Below are 19,301 nucleotides of genomic sequence, written 5' to 3'. Positions count from 1 at the left end.
CTGTTTCTGCTCTGTGTACGGGATCGTCCACCAGCTTTTCAGGTTCCACGTGCATGTGTTAATACACCCTTTGTTCTTCCTCTTCCTGACTGACTGCATTCTGTGTAAGTCTCTGTTCTACCCACATCTCGACAAGCGGTCCAGTCTTGCTTCTTTTTATGACTAATATTCCACTGTCTATGCTTTCCACATCTGCTTTATCCATTCTTCTGCTGATGGACCTAGACGTAATTTTTTTAAAGGAGTGAAAATTGGATGAATACGCGAATGTTGGGTAGATCCTAACATATACTGTACTGAGCCGATTCTATTGCCCAGAAGCCCCGTGTTGATGCCAGCTGAGTTCGTTTCATGAGTACATGTAGCTGACCCTCCACAGCCGGAGCTCTACATCTGTGGTCAGTGGGAGCTGTGGGTGCAGGGAGCAGCTGAGGCAGTGTGCTGACCCCAGCTGTTAAATGTCTCAGTGGGCTCCCTTAGTTGTAAGTTTTAAACAGTGGAGGCAGTGGAGGCACTGATTGTCTTCTTAGGCAAAAGGAAGCTGCTTCATGAACTTGGCTTCAGGCTTGTTAACATGGACTCAAGTATCAGGTGCCTGCTATGTGACTTAGAGATTCCTGTTCCTTCTACCACTTTGCATGAAGCTCCCAAAGTGTGACATCACAGGTTGATACCGTGAGGATATTCATTGAGCGGTAACTCATGTATGTCTTTGATTTGGAGATGTACTTCCCCTCGCCCACATTTCAGCATCTATTGTTTTGTTAGTGGTTTGTAAAACAACTGTAACTGTGGATGTTAGAATAGTGTATAAAATTCTTTGGTTTTATGGTTAAAGATCTAGTGTTCTCATTTAGTTAAGAGGGAGCTCTCTGGCCAGAGGCCCATTTTTCTTGTTTTTATTCAAGAGAATTTCTCTATTGGTTATTGTTTGAAAACTGAATGAACCAAAGTTTAACGTTTTCTTTGAGAATAACTGTATTATCATTGTTTCAAAATTCGAAGTGAAATTGCTAGAAGCTGACATGGTTCTAGGTACCTATATAAGCATGCTGTGCTGGGAAAAACAGGGCTTGGTTTAAATTCTGGCTTAGTGCTAATACTGAGCTGTCTAGATCTAAGCCAAGTGTATTAGTGTCACTAAATCTTTAATTTTCTCAACTATAAGCATAGTGTTATTTTGATGATTACATGGACTAAAGTACTTGTTATAGAAAAAAAGGAGTAAAAATATTTCCAACAATTCAATTACAAATACATTTTATTTTTCTGTCAAACCGAGTTGTTCCATTCCTAATTTTTGCTTTTAGAGAAGAGCTGAATGTGTAGAAAAAATGGTGCATGTGTGCTAAGCGGCTTCAGTTGTGTGCAACTCTCTTGAGACCCCATGGACTCTAGCACACTAGGCTCATCTGTCCATGGGATTCGTGAGGCAAGAACATTGGAGTGAGCTGCCATGCCCTCCTCCAGGGGATCTCCCCAACCTGGGGAGCAAAGCTAGTCTCTACCTGCATTGGCAGGCGGGTTCTTTACCACTAGCGCCATCTGGGAAGCCCAGAAGGAAAGGAGGTCACCCCTTTTAGGCAAGTTGCAAGAGAAACAAACAGAGATGGAATGTCAGTTTCAACTCAGAGTTCACAACTTACAAAGTATTTATTTATGCCATACAGACCTTTTCTCAGATATTTTTCACAGAATTCCACACAGCAATCGACTAGAAAAGTAGAATTCTACAACACCAAAATAACATTTTCGTAGTACAAATTGCTAATCAAAAGGAAGAGGAAGATTGTTTAGTAACAAATAGAAGGTAAAACAAGGGTTGCTTCACACAGCACCCAGTAGCCACAGGGCTCAGCCTCAGTATGGGGGCACAGTCAACCCTCAGGGTGAGCTTTGGTACTTACTTACTTGCATTTACTTTAAAAGAAAAGCAAAAAGTGCTGAGCCCAAGAACATCTCCATCATTTCGTTCTGATCTGCTATGAGGACAGATGAAGAAAACACTGCAATATTTCACACTTGCTAGAACAGTAGGTCCTTTAAGATGACCACACAATAAAATAAGCCTCCCCCAAACCATAATTTTCTAAGTCTAAAACATGCTTGAAAGATAATAATATTGATAGAAATAATTCATTGAGATGTTTCAAATTACATTTACCATAATTTAAACATGACTATTTAAATCCCAGAAATTTCTGTGCTGAAGAAGCACAGTTGTTTGGAAAAATACAGACCCCAAAGTACAGCATAAAATTTCTGTGTCCCAGGATTATAACCCATTTCCTTCTTGTTAAAATCATACATTCTCAAGATTACAGATAAATGGGAAGTGTTTTTCATATATAACTAGAATAAGTGGGTTTACTTACTCCACTCTTTCTGTAATTGGTGAAAATAGACTTCTCATTATGACTAAAAATATAGATTTTTTAAAAACTACAGAACCCAGCAGCCAGTTTTCTGCTTTGCTATTCCCCCCCAAAAAAGTCAAGCAAAGTCTACAAAAATAGCAATTAACTTTAAAAAATATTTTGCTTCTTGGAGCAAATTGAAGTTACATTCGGATGTGATAGCTATTTCTACGAGAAAGCTGCTCAGGGCACTTCCTGTGCTGGGGCTGGGGGCACGGCTGAGCCCAGCTGTCACCATCAGTAGCGGCTTTGGTACTCGTGGTGCCACCGGTTAAAGTCGTTGTAGAACAGAACGATGCTTCCTGAGGCCATGCCAGCAATGATGCACCTGGGAGGAGCAGAGAGAGGAGGAGTTTACAAACCCAGGAGTTTCCTAAGGCTCTGCTACTAAAGAAAGGCCTGCCTCCCCAGAGCCACGCAGTAAATACAGCAGATGGCAGCCAGACCTACAGTTTGTGAGGTTTGTGGTATGTTTTCTGATAACTAAAATGCAGTCTTGGGTAAGCTCAGAGTCCTACCTCCGTCACTCTGCAGGGCTCCAATCCACAGCTCGCCTTTATGTTGAAAGTACAGCCAGTATGTGCAGGATGAGTCACAAACCTGAACAGACTAGCCATTTCTGAGGCAGGTAGGCTGGGCAAGTCAATTTTGTATATTAGGTATCAGAATGAAAATAATGACAATCTCAAAGCAGACTAAGAAATCAGTGTTGGGCCCAGTTTCGGCTGTGCTCTGCGGACCACCACACTGCGTCCACCTTGCTGAGGGTGGCCACCCGCTGACATGCTCACTGCAGGAGCTGCGCCTGCTTCCCCCCGGCCCCGAGCAGGTGGTGCAGGGAAGAGTTGGAGCAGTAAGACAGGCAGTGCAGAGCGGCCTCTCTGGGAGGCAGACGCCTGTTTATCATCTGAGACCCTCCTCTGTCTAACCCTCTCGGTCTCAGGTTTGGTTAGGACAGTCCTTAGAGGTCATCCTTAGTAGTGCCTCGTATCGAAATTAGGGACTAAAATGTCACAACAAAACCCAACTGAACACAAAAGGCAGCAATGAGGATATGAGGGGCAAAAAAGCACTGAGACACGTAGAAAGCAAATAATACAATGGCGAGAGTCTCTCCCTGTCGGTAATTACTTTACGTGTAAGGTGATTACATTCTCCAATCAGGAGGCAGAGAGACTGGCAAAATGAATAAAGATGTGATCAAACTGTATGCTGTGTACCAGAGACTTCCTGATCTAAAGACAAACAGGTTGAAGGGATGGAAAAAGATACTCTATGCAAATAATAATGAAAACGGAGCTACAGTGGCTATACTAATATCAGACAAAATAGGTTTTAAGTTATAAGAGACAAAGAAGGATGCTATATAGCAATGATAAAAGGTGTCAATTCATCAAAAGCATATAGCAATCACAAACACATGTGAACAAACAGCACGCTCAAGACGTATGGAACCAACACTGACGGAGCTGGAGAGAGAAGCAGTTCTGCAACAATAGTTGGAACTTCAGTGATGGGCAGAGCCACCAGAAGGAAGGAAGCAAATTATTCAACAGTATCTGAACAATACTAAAAACCAGTTGGGCCTAAGACATATATAAACATTCACCCAACACAGCATGCACGGTGGACATTCTCCGAGATAAGCCATATGGTAGAGCACAAAACACTTTAAATACATTTTAAAAGATTGAAATCATACAAAGTATTTTTCCTAATCACAACAGAATTAAACTAGACATCAATAACAGAAGCAAAATTGGTTAAGTTTGACCTGATAGGTCAAAGGAAAAGTCTCTAGGGAAATTAGAAAATACCAAGACAAATGAAAACAAAACAACAAGCCAAACCTTACAGGATGCAGCAAAACCAGTGCTAAAAGGGAAATTTATAGCTGTAAACACAGATACTTTAAAAAAAGAAATATCTCAATCAGTAACCTAATTCTACACCTTAAAGAACAAGAGAAAGGTGCCAAGTAAACCCAAAGCTAAGCAGGAATGAAACAGTAAAAATCAGAATGGGAATAGAAGATAGAAAAATCAAAGGCAAATTGGTTCTCTGAAAAGGTAAACAAAATCGACAAAATGTTAGACTAAGAAAAAAGACTCGAATTACGAAAAATCATAAAGTGGAGACATTATTACCAATTATATAGAAATAGAAGTATTATCAGAGTACTAGGAACATCCATATGTCAACAAATAGAATAATCTAGATGAAATGGAAGAGTTCTTAGAAACACACATTATTCCACAATTTAATCACGAAGAGGAAATCTGAATAGACATAGCTAGTAATGAGACTGAATCAGTAATTACAACCCTCTCATTACTGAGAACTTCACCAGAGACGTCTACCACACATTTAAAAAAGAATTAACACCAAACACTTTTAAAAACTAAAGAGAACATTTCCTAAGTCATTCAATAAGGCCGACACACCCTGATATCAAAGTGAAGCAGACACTACAAGAAATGAAATTACAGACTACCATCCCTATGATTACTTACACAAAAATCTTTAACAAATACCAGCAAACCAAATTCAGTAGCATATTATGAAGATTATACACCATGAAGAAAGTGGGATTTATTCTTGGAATATAAGGATTGTTTCAATTTTTGTTTGATATACAAAAACCAATTGTAATATATCACATCAATAGAATTAAAAACAAAAAATCCCATGTGAGAAAAGGCATTTGACAAAATCCAACATCCTTTCGTGATTAAAAAACAAAAACAAAACAAACCTAAGACCAGATGGAAAGTACCTTAACACAATAAAGGGCATTTATGAAAAATTTCCAGCTAACATTATACTCAGTGAACACTGAAAGTTTTCCCCCTCTTACTGGGAATAAGACAAGGATATCTGCTTTCACCACTTCTAGTCGATATAGTATGAACAGCCCCAGCCTAAGCAATTAGGCAAGGAAAAGAAATAAAGAATCTAAATCTCAAGGGTGTCCAAACAGCCAAAACAATCTCAAAAAAGCACAACAGAATTGGATATCTCACACTTTCTGATCTCAAAACTTACTATAAGAATTGAAAGAGACACGTGTACCCCAATGTTCATTGCAGCACTGTTTATAATAGCCAGGACATGGAAGCAACCTAGATGTCCATCAGCAGATGAATGGATAAGAAAGCTGTGGTACATATACACAATGGAATATTACTCAGCCATTAAAAAGAATGCATTTGAATCAGTTCTAATGAGGTGGATGAAACTGGAGCCTATTATACAGAGTGAAGTAAGCCAGAAAGAAAAACACCAATGCAGTATACTAATGCATATATATGGAATTTACAAAGATGGTAACGATAACCCTGTATGCGAGACAGCAAGAGAGACACAGATGTAAAGAACAGACTTTGGGACTCTGTGGGAGAGGGAGAGGGTGGGATGATTTGAGAGGGTAGCATGATTTGAGAGGGTAGCGTTGAAATGTGTGTATTATCATAAGTGAAACAGATCGCCAGTCCAGGTTCTATGCATGAGACAGGCGCTTGGGGCTGGTGCACTGGGATGACCCTGAGGGATGGGGTGGGGAGGGAGGTGGGAGGGGGGTTCAGGATGGGGAACACGTGTACACCCGTGGCGGATTCATGTCGATGTTTGGCAAAAACCACTACAATATTGTACTTAGTCTCCAATAAAAATAAATTAAAAATAAAAACCTTACTATAAAGGTGTAGTAATCAAAACAGTGTGGTATTGGCTTAGAGACAGACATGCAGACCAGCAGAATAGAGACCAGAAAACCTCTCACATATATGGACAGTCATTGCAACAAACAGTGCTGGGAAACTGACACCCACATGCAAAAGAATGATCATATGCAAATATTAATTAAAAATGCATCGAAAGGTAGACATGAGTTAAAACTACAGAACACTTAGAAAATATAGAGGAAAAACTTCAAGACATTGACTTTTGCAGTGATCTTGGATATAACACTGAAAGCACAGGCAGTAACAGAAAAAGTAAATTAGACTTCATTTAAAAAGATTCTGCATATCAAAGGACACTATAATACAAAATAATGAAAACGTCTTAGAAGTTGATAGTGGTGATAGCTGTACAACAGTGTGAGTATCCTTGATGTCACTGAATTATGCAGCATCAAAAATAGTTTAAGTAGTAAGTTTTATGTATACTTTATCACAATAAAGATGTTAAAAACTAAAATGAGAGACTATATTAAGAAGAAATAAGATGTTGGATAAAGACTATCTCCCCAAAATGAAGGTTTTAGGAAATAAGCCAGATTTCTCAATGGAATCATTATGGAACAGATGGCATGTCACAAGAAATTTCGTTTAGGAAAAAAAGGTACTTTAAGAGTCTAGAAACTTTACAGCAATATAATTGGAGCCTTTGTTACTTAAATCCTGTCTAACCCTAGACAAGATAGCCTCTGTCCACAATTGGCAATGTCATCAAAGAAAAACAGGCCTTTTAAAAAGTATCTTGGAAATTCCAATACTCACTGGCTTCTTCAGTTGCACTGGTGACCTGCACAGCCCAGCCCATCTACATGAATCCCTGGACAGATTCTACCGCCACCAGTATAGCCCCCGTTCCAGTGTTACCTCTGGTCGTAAGACAGGGCCATGGCCCGGATCCCGGCATCACAGCCTGGATAGGCGAACAGCTGCTTGAGGTCAGACACCTGCCAGACCATGAGCACACCGTTGTCCCCTCCGGTGAGCAGGTACTGCCCATCCCGGCTCAGCTGGATGGCCTGGGGAGACACAGCAGCATTCAGCAGGGTCGGGGCTCCAGGAAAGCCTGCCCGCCCCAGCCCGCACCTCTGAGTAATTCGACATGAAGCCAGCTACTATGGCGTAGGGAGAAGGGAGGGAGTGTGTGTGTTCCTGAGTAGTTTTCAGGAAATCATGAGTCACAGAAGACTTTTGCTGTTTTTCAAATATCATACGGGCAAAGGTAGGCAATGCTTTTTCTTTTTTTTTTTTAATTTGTGCTTTTTAAGGATGAGGTGCCAAAGTCTTCCAACTCTACAAACACTAATTAAATGGTGTGTGTTGTGAACGGAGACCTGGGCTCTGAAATGAGGAGCTTCCTGGCACCTTTGCATTCGCTGTGGACATGCCAAGCTACCAAGGCTGGGCAGATGGTGCTAGCTGACATCACGTCCCCCGTCATAAAAACACTGCTGCCCTGGGGTCCCGGCCCCACAGGAGACCACCTACAGCTCAAGCACCCTTGCTGCTGCTGCTGCTTTACAGCAGTTGGGACGCCAACTTGGTAAGGAAACACAACTCCCAGGGTAAAGCCAGTCGAAGCATTTTCTTCTTGCTTCAGGACTGACTGCTTTCTGCTGGTGCTAAACTCGAAGGGCAGACATGTAATTTGCTCTGTAATCCTGTCAAACCCACCGAAGGCAGGTCACTGCCTGTTTTTCTAGGACTTTTTACATTTTTTTTCCTGGTTGGAAAAAAATAAAATATTTCATGACATATGAAAATAATATGAATTCTAAATCTCAGTGTCCATAAGTAAGGGCTGTTAGGACAAAGCCACACCGATTCACTTCTGACTACTTTATTATGTTTTTTTTTTTTACGGAGGAAGTGTGCCTGCTCCTGACAGAAAAGGTCACTGCCTATTCCAAGAGCAGATCGCACTGCCCCTTCCTCTCCTCTGGCTCCCTGCTCTGCAAACCTTCTTCTCCCAGCTCATTAAGACACACACTTCCTTTCTTTAGCTGGAGGGTATTGGGAGTTCTAAAAGTTACTACAAATACCTATAATCTTATGTCCACCTGGACACAGTGAATGTGGGAATCCAGATGGCAAGCCAGAGAGAAAATATCTACCTTCTGAAAAATATATTTACATTGTTCTGCACTCAAGAGTTTTAGGATAGTTGCCTTAAGTCTTCAAGCTACCCTTTTACAACAAAAAAAAATTTTTTTTAATTACAGTTTTCTGTAAGGACTGTCTCATAGCCATTCAAATTCACACTAAAGTAAATGTAAACTTTTAGAGGTCTCTTAAATACAGCTTATTTTCAAGAACATAAAAATATAGCTAAGAAATCAGAACCCATGGGCAGAAAAGAGTTACATGTAAGAAGTATTTTCTAAATTGTAACCAATACAATAATAAGATTTTTCAATGTAAGTAAAACCCAATATCATTCCCCCCATTCATTTCACAAACAGCACTCTCCAGGGAGTTATCTTGGAAATGAAGACTACTACAAATAATTATTTGCTACACTTATAAAATTCAGTGGATGAAAACCCATTGACCTTGTGGCTGTGGTTCACTTGAGTTTTATACTTGAGGCTTTTTACTGGATAAGTGCTATATTAAAACATAAATTAAAACCATTAATCTTTAATTCTTTGTCCTAGAGTAAAAACTCCTTAATCCTAGTTCTGTGTTGAAATAAATAAAACCTGGACTTTCAGGACTATACTTTTATCCACATCTAAAACATTCTAATAAACCAGACGCCTGCCAAAGTTAGAAAATATTTTGTCGGCCCTTCTCATGAGGGACTTGTCAAGTTTCCCTGGCCGTAAGAGCTAGGGGAGCGTTTCCTGAACAGCACCCCATCTCCCCCAACCCCAGTGGAGTTCTTGGTCTCATGAGCCTCCTGAGTGTCAAGGCTGGGCTGAGACTCTGGATGTTAGGAGGGCGCTGGAAACACGTGACCATCAGTCTCTGGACTCCTGAGAGCGTGGACAACACTGGCTACCCTGGTTTCCAGGAGGGACCAGCGGGCCCCAGCCGTATGCTGGCAACAATCACATCTGAAGACACAGCTTCCTCAGGAAGAGAAAATAAATGAGTTCCTATGGTGAGATGGTGGCAGGCCTTTGTTTAGGAAAATGTAACTGCTGCTCTGTTCGGGCTGCCCACTTAAATTTAAGCTCTTCATTAAGACATCTAAACACTGCCTGGTTGCTGTGCCCAGGTATGTTAACCAAATGCCACAGCGCAATCTGGCATCTAAATAAAAACAGGTGGGAGGCCTTGATGAGGGCCGAGGTTCCGCAGGCCGCCTGCCTACAGGGTTCTTGCTATTTCAAAGAAACTTCATTTCTGGTCTGAGCTAACGACTAATTTGTTTCCATGGTCTCCCCACTTAGACAGGCTCCGACTGAGGACGGAGGTGGAGAGTGTCGCTCTGTGAAGCCTCTTGCTCCCAGCCTGCGGTGGCCTTCCATCCTTCCCAAGGCAGTCAGCTACGAAAGGGTGGGTCTCTGGAGCTGGGCACGGGTGGTGGTCATTTTAGGCAAGCGCACTTTAATCACACACTTGCCACTTACAAGTTCGTATGATAAAGTACAGGCGTGCTGGGGAAAAGGCGATAGATCGTTTAAGCCTAAAATCCAGGGGGAAATATTACAGCGGAAAAAACACAAGGCCACAGGGCAGAGAGGAAAAGTGTGTATGTGAGAACAGTGTGCAGAAAGCCTCCAACTGCTGCCTGGAGGAGCTTCCCGGAACCTTTGGTACTGACTGAAAGGCCACAGAAATTGTTTTAGCCAGCTAGGGATTTCAAATTACTTTACAGATTTATTAGTGTAGCTGACAATATAATCGCAACTCAAAGTGACAGATTGTCAACATTATTATCGTAAAGAAGAGAGGAAAGGAAAACCCTCTGATGTGTACTTGGTTTAAATGAAGGGAGGGAAAAATAAAAAGGCGAGTGTGAGCGTCTGTGTGTGCAGGGTGGGCAAAATGCACTGGAGAAAATTCCCAGAGAGAAGAGGAGAGCAGAGAGGAAAGCCATTTACTGAATTTGCAAATTAGAGAATTCCCTGGTGCTCCAGTGGTGAAGACCCCACTCTTTCATTGCTGAGGGCACAGGTTCGATCCCTGGTTGGGGGAACTAAGTTGCCTAGTGCAGCCAAAAGCTAAAAAAAAAAAACGACTTAAAATAAAAAAAAGCCAATCCATGAAAGAAAGAAAAATAAATCATCCTAGGCTATAGAAGCAACAAGTGCCTTCGGTCTGATCAGTGCCATCTATATTTAGGGTTTCTATTTCTTAATGGGCTTCCCTGGTGGCTTAGATGGTAAAGAGTCTGGCTGCAATGCGGGAGGCCAGGGTTCGATCCCTGGGTCAGGAAGATCCCCTGGAGAAGGAAACCCACTCTAGTATTCTTGCCTGGAGAATTCCATGGACAGAGGAGCCTGGCGGGCTACAGTCTAAGGGGCTGCAAAGAGTTGGACACGACTGAGCGACTAACACTCTCTCTTACTCCTTAGTACTTCCTGACCCCAGTAGTTATAGGAGAAAAGAGATCAGACTAGAGGCGGGAAAAGTGCGAGAATGCATGTCACCTAAGTCACTCCAGGTTAGGAATAGCCACGAGTACAGTGGCCAGAACTAACTTATACCACACTCAGAGGGCTGAGGCCTCTGCGGCCTTCTGCCCACCCCCAACACATCCTGCCCCTTCACTGTGGGCAGGTCACACGCCCCTCCGACCTTATCTCAGGAAATACAAGGGATAAGGTAAAACGAAACTTAACCTGCACCAAGAAGTCTGGAGGTGTGAGAAGAAGGACCTTGAAAACACAGCCTCTCCAAGAGCAGTCCTTACTCTTCTCTTCACCCTCTAATACTCATGGAGCCCTGTCCTGAAAATGAAGACCCAGGAGGGTCCACCAGGCCGTCTCTTGTACACCAAAAGTGAAAAATCATTTGTTGGATTCACATCATAATTTGAAGCACAACTTCCTTAACTTGGTGTGTTTGGGTCTTGTTATCCACACAGAAGTCAAGCCTGCAATTAGATGCTAGTCCTAAAGCATCGTAATCCCTACCATTCCGACCATCAGCCTGTTCAAGTGTAGAGGGCGCCAGTTTTAGGGTACCCCAAAGGCACTATTTTAGCTTTGATACTCAGGAAACAGCACTGTGCAGTTAACATTCTTAGGTTAAAAAACAAAAACAAAAAAATAATGAGCAGTGCCACTGACAGCCACCCAGGATGGCTTCAGATCTAAGAATAGCCCTCTGCTGAAGGCTCCTCCTGGCTTCACGTCACGACCTGGACTGCAGGCTGGACACAGTTGGCATGGTGGGACAGGCTGGGCTCTGGGAAGCAGACACCCCCGTCCAGGTGCTACCAGGTGATTCTGTCTCGGGTAAAAAGGAGGCCCTTGGTGTCGAAACACAGAGGGTTCTTCGGGACCTTTCTGCCTCCTCACTCACCTCTGCGCTGAGGTAAAAGCGCAGACCCTGAGGAGTCTGTGCGGAACACTTACCCTTATGTTATCGTCGGTCTCCATGGTGGCCTGGAGCTTTCCATTCACACTGAACGTACAGAAGGAACCATTCTCATAGAATATGACACAGTGGCCCTCTCTTGATGCCTGAATGAGTTTTGGTTTCAGGCAGTTTTCTGGACCCTCCAAAGTCCTTAACAAGTCTCCATTCATGGAATGTATGAGACATGGTCCCTCTGAGAAAATAGAAAGAAAAGGCAAAATGAAGCTTTTTCATAAGAACAGACAAAAGTGATCTGACTCTCGAGCACAGATCAAACAGGATGCCAGTACCCTATCACAGTTGCAGAAAGACTGAAAAAGATATCAGTTATTTTGTAAAATCAGTATGTCAGCCAGATCTCACCCTTCCACTTGGGAGAAAACAGTCATACATGTTCAATTTCACATCTCAAGAAACAGGAAATTACTTGTGAAATTCATTATGCCCAGAGATGATAAAAAACTGGAGGAATTCAGAAAGGAACAGGACAAATTTCAAATCCTAGAAGAGCTTCCAGGAAGGCTGGGCCTCAGTTGAACATGGGCTGCCATGAGGCACAAGGTGGCCGTCTGTGACCCTCGCTGCATCTCACAGGGGCCTGGGTGGGGGCGGGCGTTGAAAGCTCAGTAAGGAAGGTGGAGAGACTGCCAAGCAGCCCACACGTAGCGGTGCTGTTCCATCTCTACCGAGTGCCTGCTCCACGCAGAGCAGAGGAGGAGCAGGTAACCAAAACTGCCCGTGTGATGAGCAGGTCCTAAGAAATGTCTCGTTGGATAAAGGAGGTCACTAGACTACAGGCCCACTTTCCTCTAAATTGTCCCCAGTCTACATGGACTCATTGCCCGTCCCTGCGTGACTACTGAGGCACGCCTCTCAGCTTTCTCTTGACCACTCAGGGGGTTGGTAAGGTTTTCGCATCCTCATCATAAATACACAAGGCAGTGTTTGCCCTGCATGGGTCCGGCAGGCATGGCTTTCAGTCGTCACTCTAAATGACCCCAGCCTCGGTTCAGATTTCAGTGACCACAGGAACTGCCTAAGGTACACACTCCATAACCAGCTCTTCAGCCCACAAACGACTACAAATAACAGGCCACTTCTCTCAAAGTCTGTTAGTGAACGGTCACTGCGTGTCCGTGACTCAGCTTACCCACAGACGCAGGCCCTGTAGTTCTGTTGCCTCCTTGTCGCCAGGGACAGGACTATCTGGCATTTTACAAAAACAGATGATCAAAAGAGGACAGGGGCCAACAAAGATGACTCTGCCGTAAGGAAATGGGAAGTGACAATGCTGGAAGTGACGTCTGAAGCAAACCCACATGGGTTTAGAGAGGACAGAGCTGGCCGTGGGGTGTTGGCATCACTTAGAGGCTGTGGATGCGCAGCCCCAGGGAGTAAGTGAAGGTGGTCTCACTGACGTAAGTTAGGAAAGTGGCTTATTAAACATGAGGATACCCTGGGCGTGGGGCCAGCAGGAACCTTCACATTAAAGGAAACCAAGGAGATGTTTCACGACACTGAAAGCAGAGAAGATAACGTGTTGGAAGCTGATCCAAACTGAGGAAGGGGTCTGACAGCTGGTCAAGGCGTCCAGAAGATGCTCACCCCTTATCTTCCATTACATGGAGAGGACGGGGCAAGCACTGTCACAGCACTCGCATTTTTCACTCTCAGCGTTTCTAATGTTTTAAATTACTGTGTGCTAAGTAAATGTGAAGAGTTGACTCATTGGAAAAGACCCTGATGCTGGGAGGAATTGGGGGCAGGAGAAGGGGATGACAGAGGATGAGATGGCTGGATGGCATCACTCGACGGACGTGAGTCTGAGTGAACTCCGGGAGTTGGTGATGGACAGGGAGGCCTGGCGTGCTGCGATTCATGGGGTCGCAAAGAGTCGGACACGACTGAGCAACTGAACTGAAGTAAATGTTTTACTTGATTTTTATGTCCATAGATGTGTGTATATGTGTGTATACGCGCTCAGTTGTGTCCAACTCTGCCGCCTCGTGGACCGTAGCCCACCAGGCTCCTCTGTCCATGGGCTTCCCAGGCAAGAACACTGGAGCAAGCTCCCATTCTCACCTCCAGGGAAATGTTCCTGACCTGGGGATCAAACTTATGTCTCCTGCGTTGCAGGCAGATTCTTTACCACTGAGTCACCAGGGAAGCCTGTGCATGTATATGTGTATGTATGAAACTGAACAAGAGAATTTTAAATGTTTTGATAAAAAATTTAAAAGCCACGGAACAGCCATAAAATTTCCAATTGATTATTAATCATAATATTTCCCATTTAAATGAGTGATTTTTAATACCTTTGCATGAAACCATGAAAGGTGTCCAGTTTGGATCGCATACAGTCCAAGAACTCATGTTAGCTCAGGATAAATAAAATACTGGCTATAAAAGGCAGTTATAGAATTCTTCTTATCATTATTATTGTTTCATTGTTTTGACCAACTAAGTTTTAAATACTAATATTGAACTAATACGTCTTGTTAGCTAGACAAAGTATTATAGTTCAAGGCACAGGTAAGGCGACTCAAAAACTCTATGCCTCCCCATCAGATCAGCCTAAAAGAGATGTGATTGCATTTTGCATGTTCAGAGCTAAGTGCAGGGCAGCAGGACAGAGAGATGAACAGACCATTACAACTGAATGAAAGAGACCTGGAAACTGCTCTGCTCCGGGTCAGACGCTGATCAGTGTGTGTGCTCTTGGAGAGCGTGCTTAACACCTTTGGCCGGAACACAGGAGATACTCTGAGGGAGACCCTCGGGCAAACCAGCCGAAGTATTTTTCCACTCCATTCTCAATGCCATCTCGTTCAGAGATTTGGAAGGAAAGACAGACTGGGTCAGGAAGTTCTGTTCAGGTATGGGATGGAAGCCAGCCCCGTCAGAATCGAGAAGAATAAACAAACACACAAAGATGTTCCTGTCCTTGCCTCACTCTTCAGAGCAATGCTGTGAAACAGGGCTTTCTGTGGTGATGGAAAAGTTCCCTTTCTGGGCTGTCCGACACCACAGTCCCTAGTCATGGGTGAATACTGAGCCCCTGCAGTGTGGTCAGTGCCACCAGGGAATTGAGCTGCAAATTTTATTTCATTTCAGTTAATGTGAACAGTCATGGGTCTGCCATGTGACTAACAGCCCCTGTGACAGACAGCACAGCTTCAGGAAAAAAGGCACCAAGTTCATCTTTGGTAATCTGTTACTAGAAGACACCAAAACGCGCACTCATTCGTGAAGGTCCCGCAGGGACCTTCCTTCCTTCCTTCCTTCCTTACCTCTGGAGCCACTTAGCACGAGGCCGAGCTCCGCGCAGACTGCAGCACAAGTGACCTCGTAGTCGTGGCCTGTCAGAATGGCCCGCGGAGTGGCGGTCTCACCTTTTGGGGGAAAAAAGAGAAAAAGAACAAATTAACTCAAGTTCATGTGAGGGTGACCTCCCTCTACTCAGATTAAATCACCAATAATTTACTCCTAATACCCCTGATGCCTAATCTTTAAATTACAGCTTTGGAAAGAAACGTGCGTCAGCTGCTCAGTCATGTCCAACCCTTTTGTGACCCCATGGACTGTAGCTCACCAGGTTCCTCTGTCCATGAGGATTCTCCAGGCAAGAATGCTGGAGTGGGTTGCCATGCCTTCCTCCAGGGGATCTTCCTGATCTAAGGATTTAATCCAGGTCTCCTGCATTTGCACGCAGTTTCGTTACTGTCTGAGCCACCGGGGTCTTTGACCCCAAATCCTATTTTTAGGTGATGATCTGGACTCTATGCTAGAGTTTCAGAAGCCCAGGTTGCTGAATTTCTAAGCTTTACATGATGAACAAACAATGATAGTTTAAAACGGAAAAAATAACACAAAAATCTGCATTATAACTGCCTCCGATACTTCTGCAAATATATATATGAGCCCTCTGATGAGATGATCTGTGGATGAATAATAATAAAGTACGGAATGTGGTGGCTTCCTCTCCCCACCCCCTCAGCTGGGCCCTCCTCCTCCTGGGCCACTGAGACCCTTGTCTTGGTGAAGACGGTATGAACTGCACTCATGGTGTCTTGAAGCGGCTCAGTTCAGTTTAGTCATGCAGTCATGTCCGACTCTTTGCAACCCCATGAACTGCAGCACGCCAGGCCTCCCTGTCCTTCATCATCTCAAACTCACGTCTCAACCATCTCATCTTCCGTCATCCCCTTCTCCTCCTGCCCTCAATCTTTCCCAGGATCAGGGTCTTTTCCAGGGAGTCAGTTCTTCCCATCAGGTGGCCAAAGGATTGGAGTTTCAGCTTCAGCATCAGTCCTTCCAATGAATATTCAGAATTGATTTCCTTTAAGATTGACTGGTTTGATTTCCTTGCAGTCCAAGGGACTCTCAAGAGTCTTCTCCAACACCACAATTCAAAAGCATCAATTCTTCGGTGCTCAGCTTTCTTTATAGTCCAACTCTCACATCCATACATGACTACTGGGAAAACCATAGCTTTGACTAGATGGACCTTTGTCAGCAAAGTAATGCCTCTGCCTTTTAATACGCTGTCTAGGTTGGTCATAGCTTTTCTTCTAAGGAGCAAACGTCTTTTAATTTCATGGCTGCAGCCACCATCTGAAATGATTTTGGAGCCCAAGAAAATAAAGTCTGTCACTATTTCCATTGTTTCCCCATCTATCTGCCATGAGGTGATGGGACCAGATGCCATAATCTTAGTTTTCTGAATGTTGAGTTTTAAGCCAACTTTTTCGTCCTCCTCTTTCATTCATCCTTATCAAGAGGCTCCTCAGTTCCTCTTTGCTTTCTGCCGTAAGGGTGGTGTCCTCTGTGTGTTTGAGGTTATTGATTTTTCTCCCAGCGATCTTGATTCCAGCTTGTCCTTCATCTAGCCTGGCACTTCCCATGATGTACTCTGCATATAAGTTAAATAAGTACGGTGACAGTATACAGCCTTGACATACTCATTTCCCAATTTGGAACCCATCTGTTGTTCCATGTCTAGTTCTAACTGTTACTTCTTGACCTGCTTTCTCAGGAGGCAGGTCAGGTGGTCTGGTATTCCCATCTCTTTCAAATTTTCTAGTTTGTTATGATCCACACAGTCAAAGGCTTTGGCATAGTCAATAAAGCAGACGTAGATGTTTTTCTGGAATTCTCTTGCTTTTTCAATGATCCAACAGATGTGGGCAATTTGATCTCTCTGGTTCCTCTGCCTTTTCTAAATCCAGCTTAAACATCTGGAAGTTGAGAATTTTGAGCATTACTTTGCTAGCATGTGAGATGAGTGCAGTTATGTGGTAGTTTGAGCATTCTTTGGCATTGCCTTTCTTTGGGATTGGAATGAAAACTGACCTTTTCTAGTCCTATGGCCACTGCTAAATTTTCCAAATTTGCTGGCATAGCAGCACTTTCCCAGCATCAGCTTTCAGGATTTGAAATAGCTCAACTGGAATTCCATCACCTCCACTAGCTTTGCTCGTAGTGATGCTTCCTGAGGCCCACTTGACTTCACACTCCAGGATGTCTGGCTCCAGGTGAGTGATCACACCATTGTGTTATGACCAAATGCTGCTGGTCAAAAAATTAACTAGTGCTTTTTATGATGGTCAACGTGTTCTCTCAAATGTTATGCAAATTTATGTACATGCCTGTGTTTTGGGGGGTGGGAGGAGGGAAAAGAGGTTTTCTTGACAGCACATTGACCCAAACCAGGAGAGCACCTCTTCTTTAAAGAGAGTCTGGTCTCTGTGCTCTGGGCCCCTCTGCCCCAGGAGCCTGCAGTTACTTCGCGTCTGTCCGGTCGTCTCACATAAGTAACGCAGTGCGTTTACTGACTGCATGATGCAAGGTTAGGTCCCCACCGTGTCCTTCCTGGCTTTGGTGACTCTAGGTGCTTCTGAGTGAAAAGGCAGCAGGTCAAACTCTGCACCACACTGGCTGTGCTCTGTGCAGATGCAGGAACTGGCTCGCATGCTGGGTGACTGACCAAGGGAGCCCTCAGGTGACATGCCGAAAGGTCAGGGGGTAAGTGCAACAAGGGCCTGGTTTCTCTGACTCAGTTTTAAAACTTCTGGGGGGAGAGAATGGGCTTCCCAGGTGGCGCTACTGGTAAAGAGACTGCCTCCCAATGTAGGACATGTAAGAGACATGGGTTCGATCCCTGGGTCGGGAAGATCCCCAGGAGAAGGGCATGGCGACCCACTCCAGTATTCCTGACGGAGAATCCCATGGACAGAGCGGCCTGGCAGGCTGTGGTCTATAGGGTTGCAAAGAGTTGGACACAACTGAAGCGACTTAGCATGCAGCACGCGTGCATGGGAAGAGAAACCCACCTTAATACAAAGTTAACTTCAGATTTTCCAAACCAGAAAGCATTTGTCACACAAGCAGCTTTTTTTTCCCCTTTAAAAGTATATAAATTTGTTAAGAAAAGAAGCAAATAATGCAAACCTGTCTGAACTACTTAACCTTCTGCTAGAGGTAAGTCTTGCCACTAAAAAGAGAAATAATTTTTAAAAGTTACCAATACTTTAGCCCTGATTCATGGTTTCTTCCCCTTTCTCAAGATGGTCTATATTCCACAAAAATACCATATGATGTTATATTTTTGAAATTAATGTTTAATTATATCTATTGGCAACTTTCTTAAAATCAAGAATTAAAATCATTAAGATCTAAGGAATATATTTTCACTGTAATTGTTCCTTTTTGTTTTCATAAGGTACCATTTTCTGGGATGCTGTCACTGAAGCATGCCAATGCTAACTTTTTTGTTTGTTTGTTTTCTAGATCTAAGAGTATTTTCTCAGAGACATGGAGAGGAAATGAGAAGATTGCTATCAATTAGATATCTTTCTTTAATGTGAAAGAGTTGAAATACTGAGAATTTTCTAAGACTGTAAAGTTAGAGTTTAGGAAGCCTCGTGATTTACCCCATAGAGTGAATTAAGATATAAGCATTCTTTTTGTAAACTCATAATTAAGATTTTTTAAACTATGCTTTACCGACAAATACCAGTTTCTAATAATCCACACCGTACCAATCATTTTTCCCTCCACACATCAGAACACACAGGCACATACTGTGTCATTTCAAAACCGAAAGAGATTTTTCTTTTCCTTGGGCTTGATCTCTAAATAAGGCCTGTTCAATGCTAGGACTCTGGCTTCAAAGTTTGGCAAAATGTTTCCTAACCCAGGAAGCAGATTAGACAGCTCAGGAAATACAGGGGGGAGGAAGAGGAAAAGGAGAGAAAAAGAAAAGAAAAACAACAAATTGAAAGCATAAGGGCAAACTTACGATCATTGGGTTATATTTAGGTAACTGGTTTCACTAGATTTTTTCCAGTTTAAAAAAAAAAAAAAAGCCCCTGCTACTGAACTTTCTTTCCCCCACTTCAGGAAACGCACATTAACAACCTCTAAAAGTCCACGTACAACAATATAAGAAGAGAGATCATTTCCTCTAAGAAAAGCTATTTCCAGTCAAAGACTAAACTTCGTATTACCCTTTACTGTATGGGGTGAAGATCGGATATTCTTTACATTTTCTCATTTTAAAATATGCTCAAAATAAATACTTGGATTTTTGTAAGTTTCTATAAACCGAATG

General features: G+C 43.2%; 1 protein-coding gene across 1 annotated transcript in view; it reads right to left on the bottom strand.

Moving 5' to 3' along the window:
• Positions 1 to 1,667: 1,667 nt before the first annotated feature.
• Positions 1,668 to 19,301, bottom strand: part of LRBA (LPS responsive beige-like anchor protein) — a 746,337-nt gene continuing 728,703 nt past the window's right edge. The window contains exons 53-56 of the mRNA XM_052655100.1: positions 14,980 to 15,081; positions 11,686 to 11,882; positions 7,022 to 7,173; positions 1,668 to 2,745 (exon numbers count right to left, since the gene is read on the bottom strand). Coding sequence (XP_052511060.1) covers positions 2,655 to 2,745; positions 7,022 to 7,173; positions 11,686 to 11,882; positions 14,980 to 15,081 — 542 coding nt within the window. The 3' untranslated portion in view covers positions 1,668 to 2,654. The remainder of the gene's footprint in view (positions 2,746 to 7,021; positions 7,174 to 11,685; positions 11,883 to 14,979; positions 15,082 to 19,301) is intronic.

The sequence above is a fragment of the Budorcas taxicolor genome, chromosome 17 (assembly GCF_023091745.1).
Source record: "Budorcas taxicolor isolate Tak-1 chromosome 17, Takin1.1, whole genome shotgun sequence".
Taxonomy (NCBI): Eukaryota; Metazoa; Chordata; class Mammalia; order Artiodactyla; family Bovidae; genus Budorcas; species Budorcas taxicolor.
The sequence above is the reverse complement of the archived record's forward strand: the minus strand, read 5'-3'. Positions and strand labels throughout refer to the sequence as shown.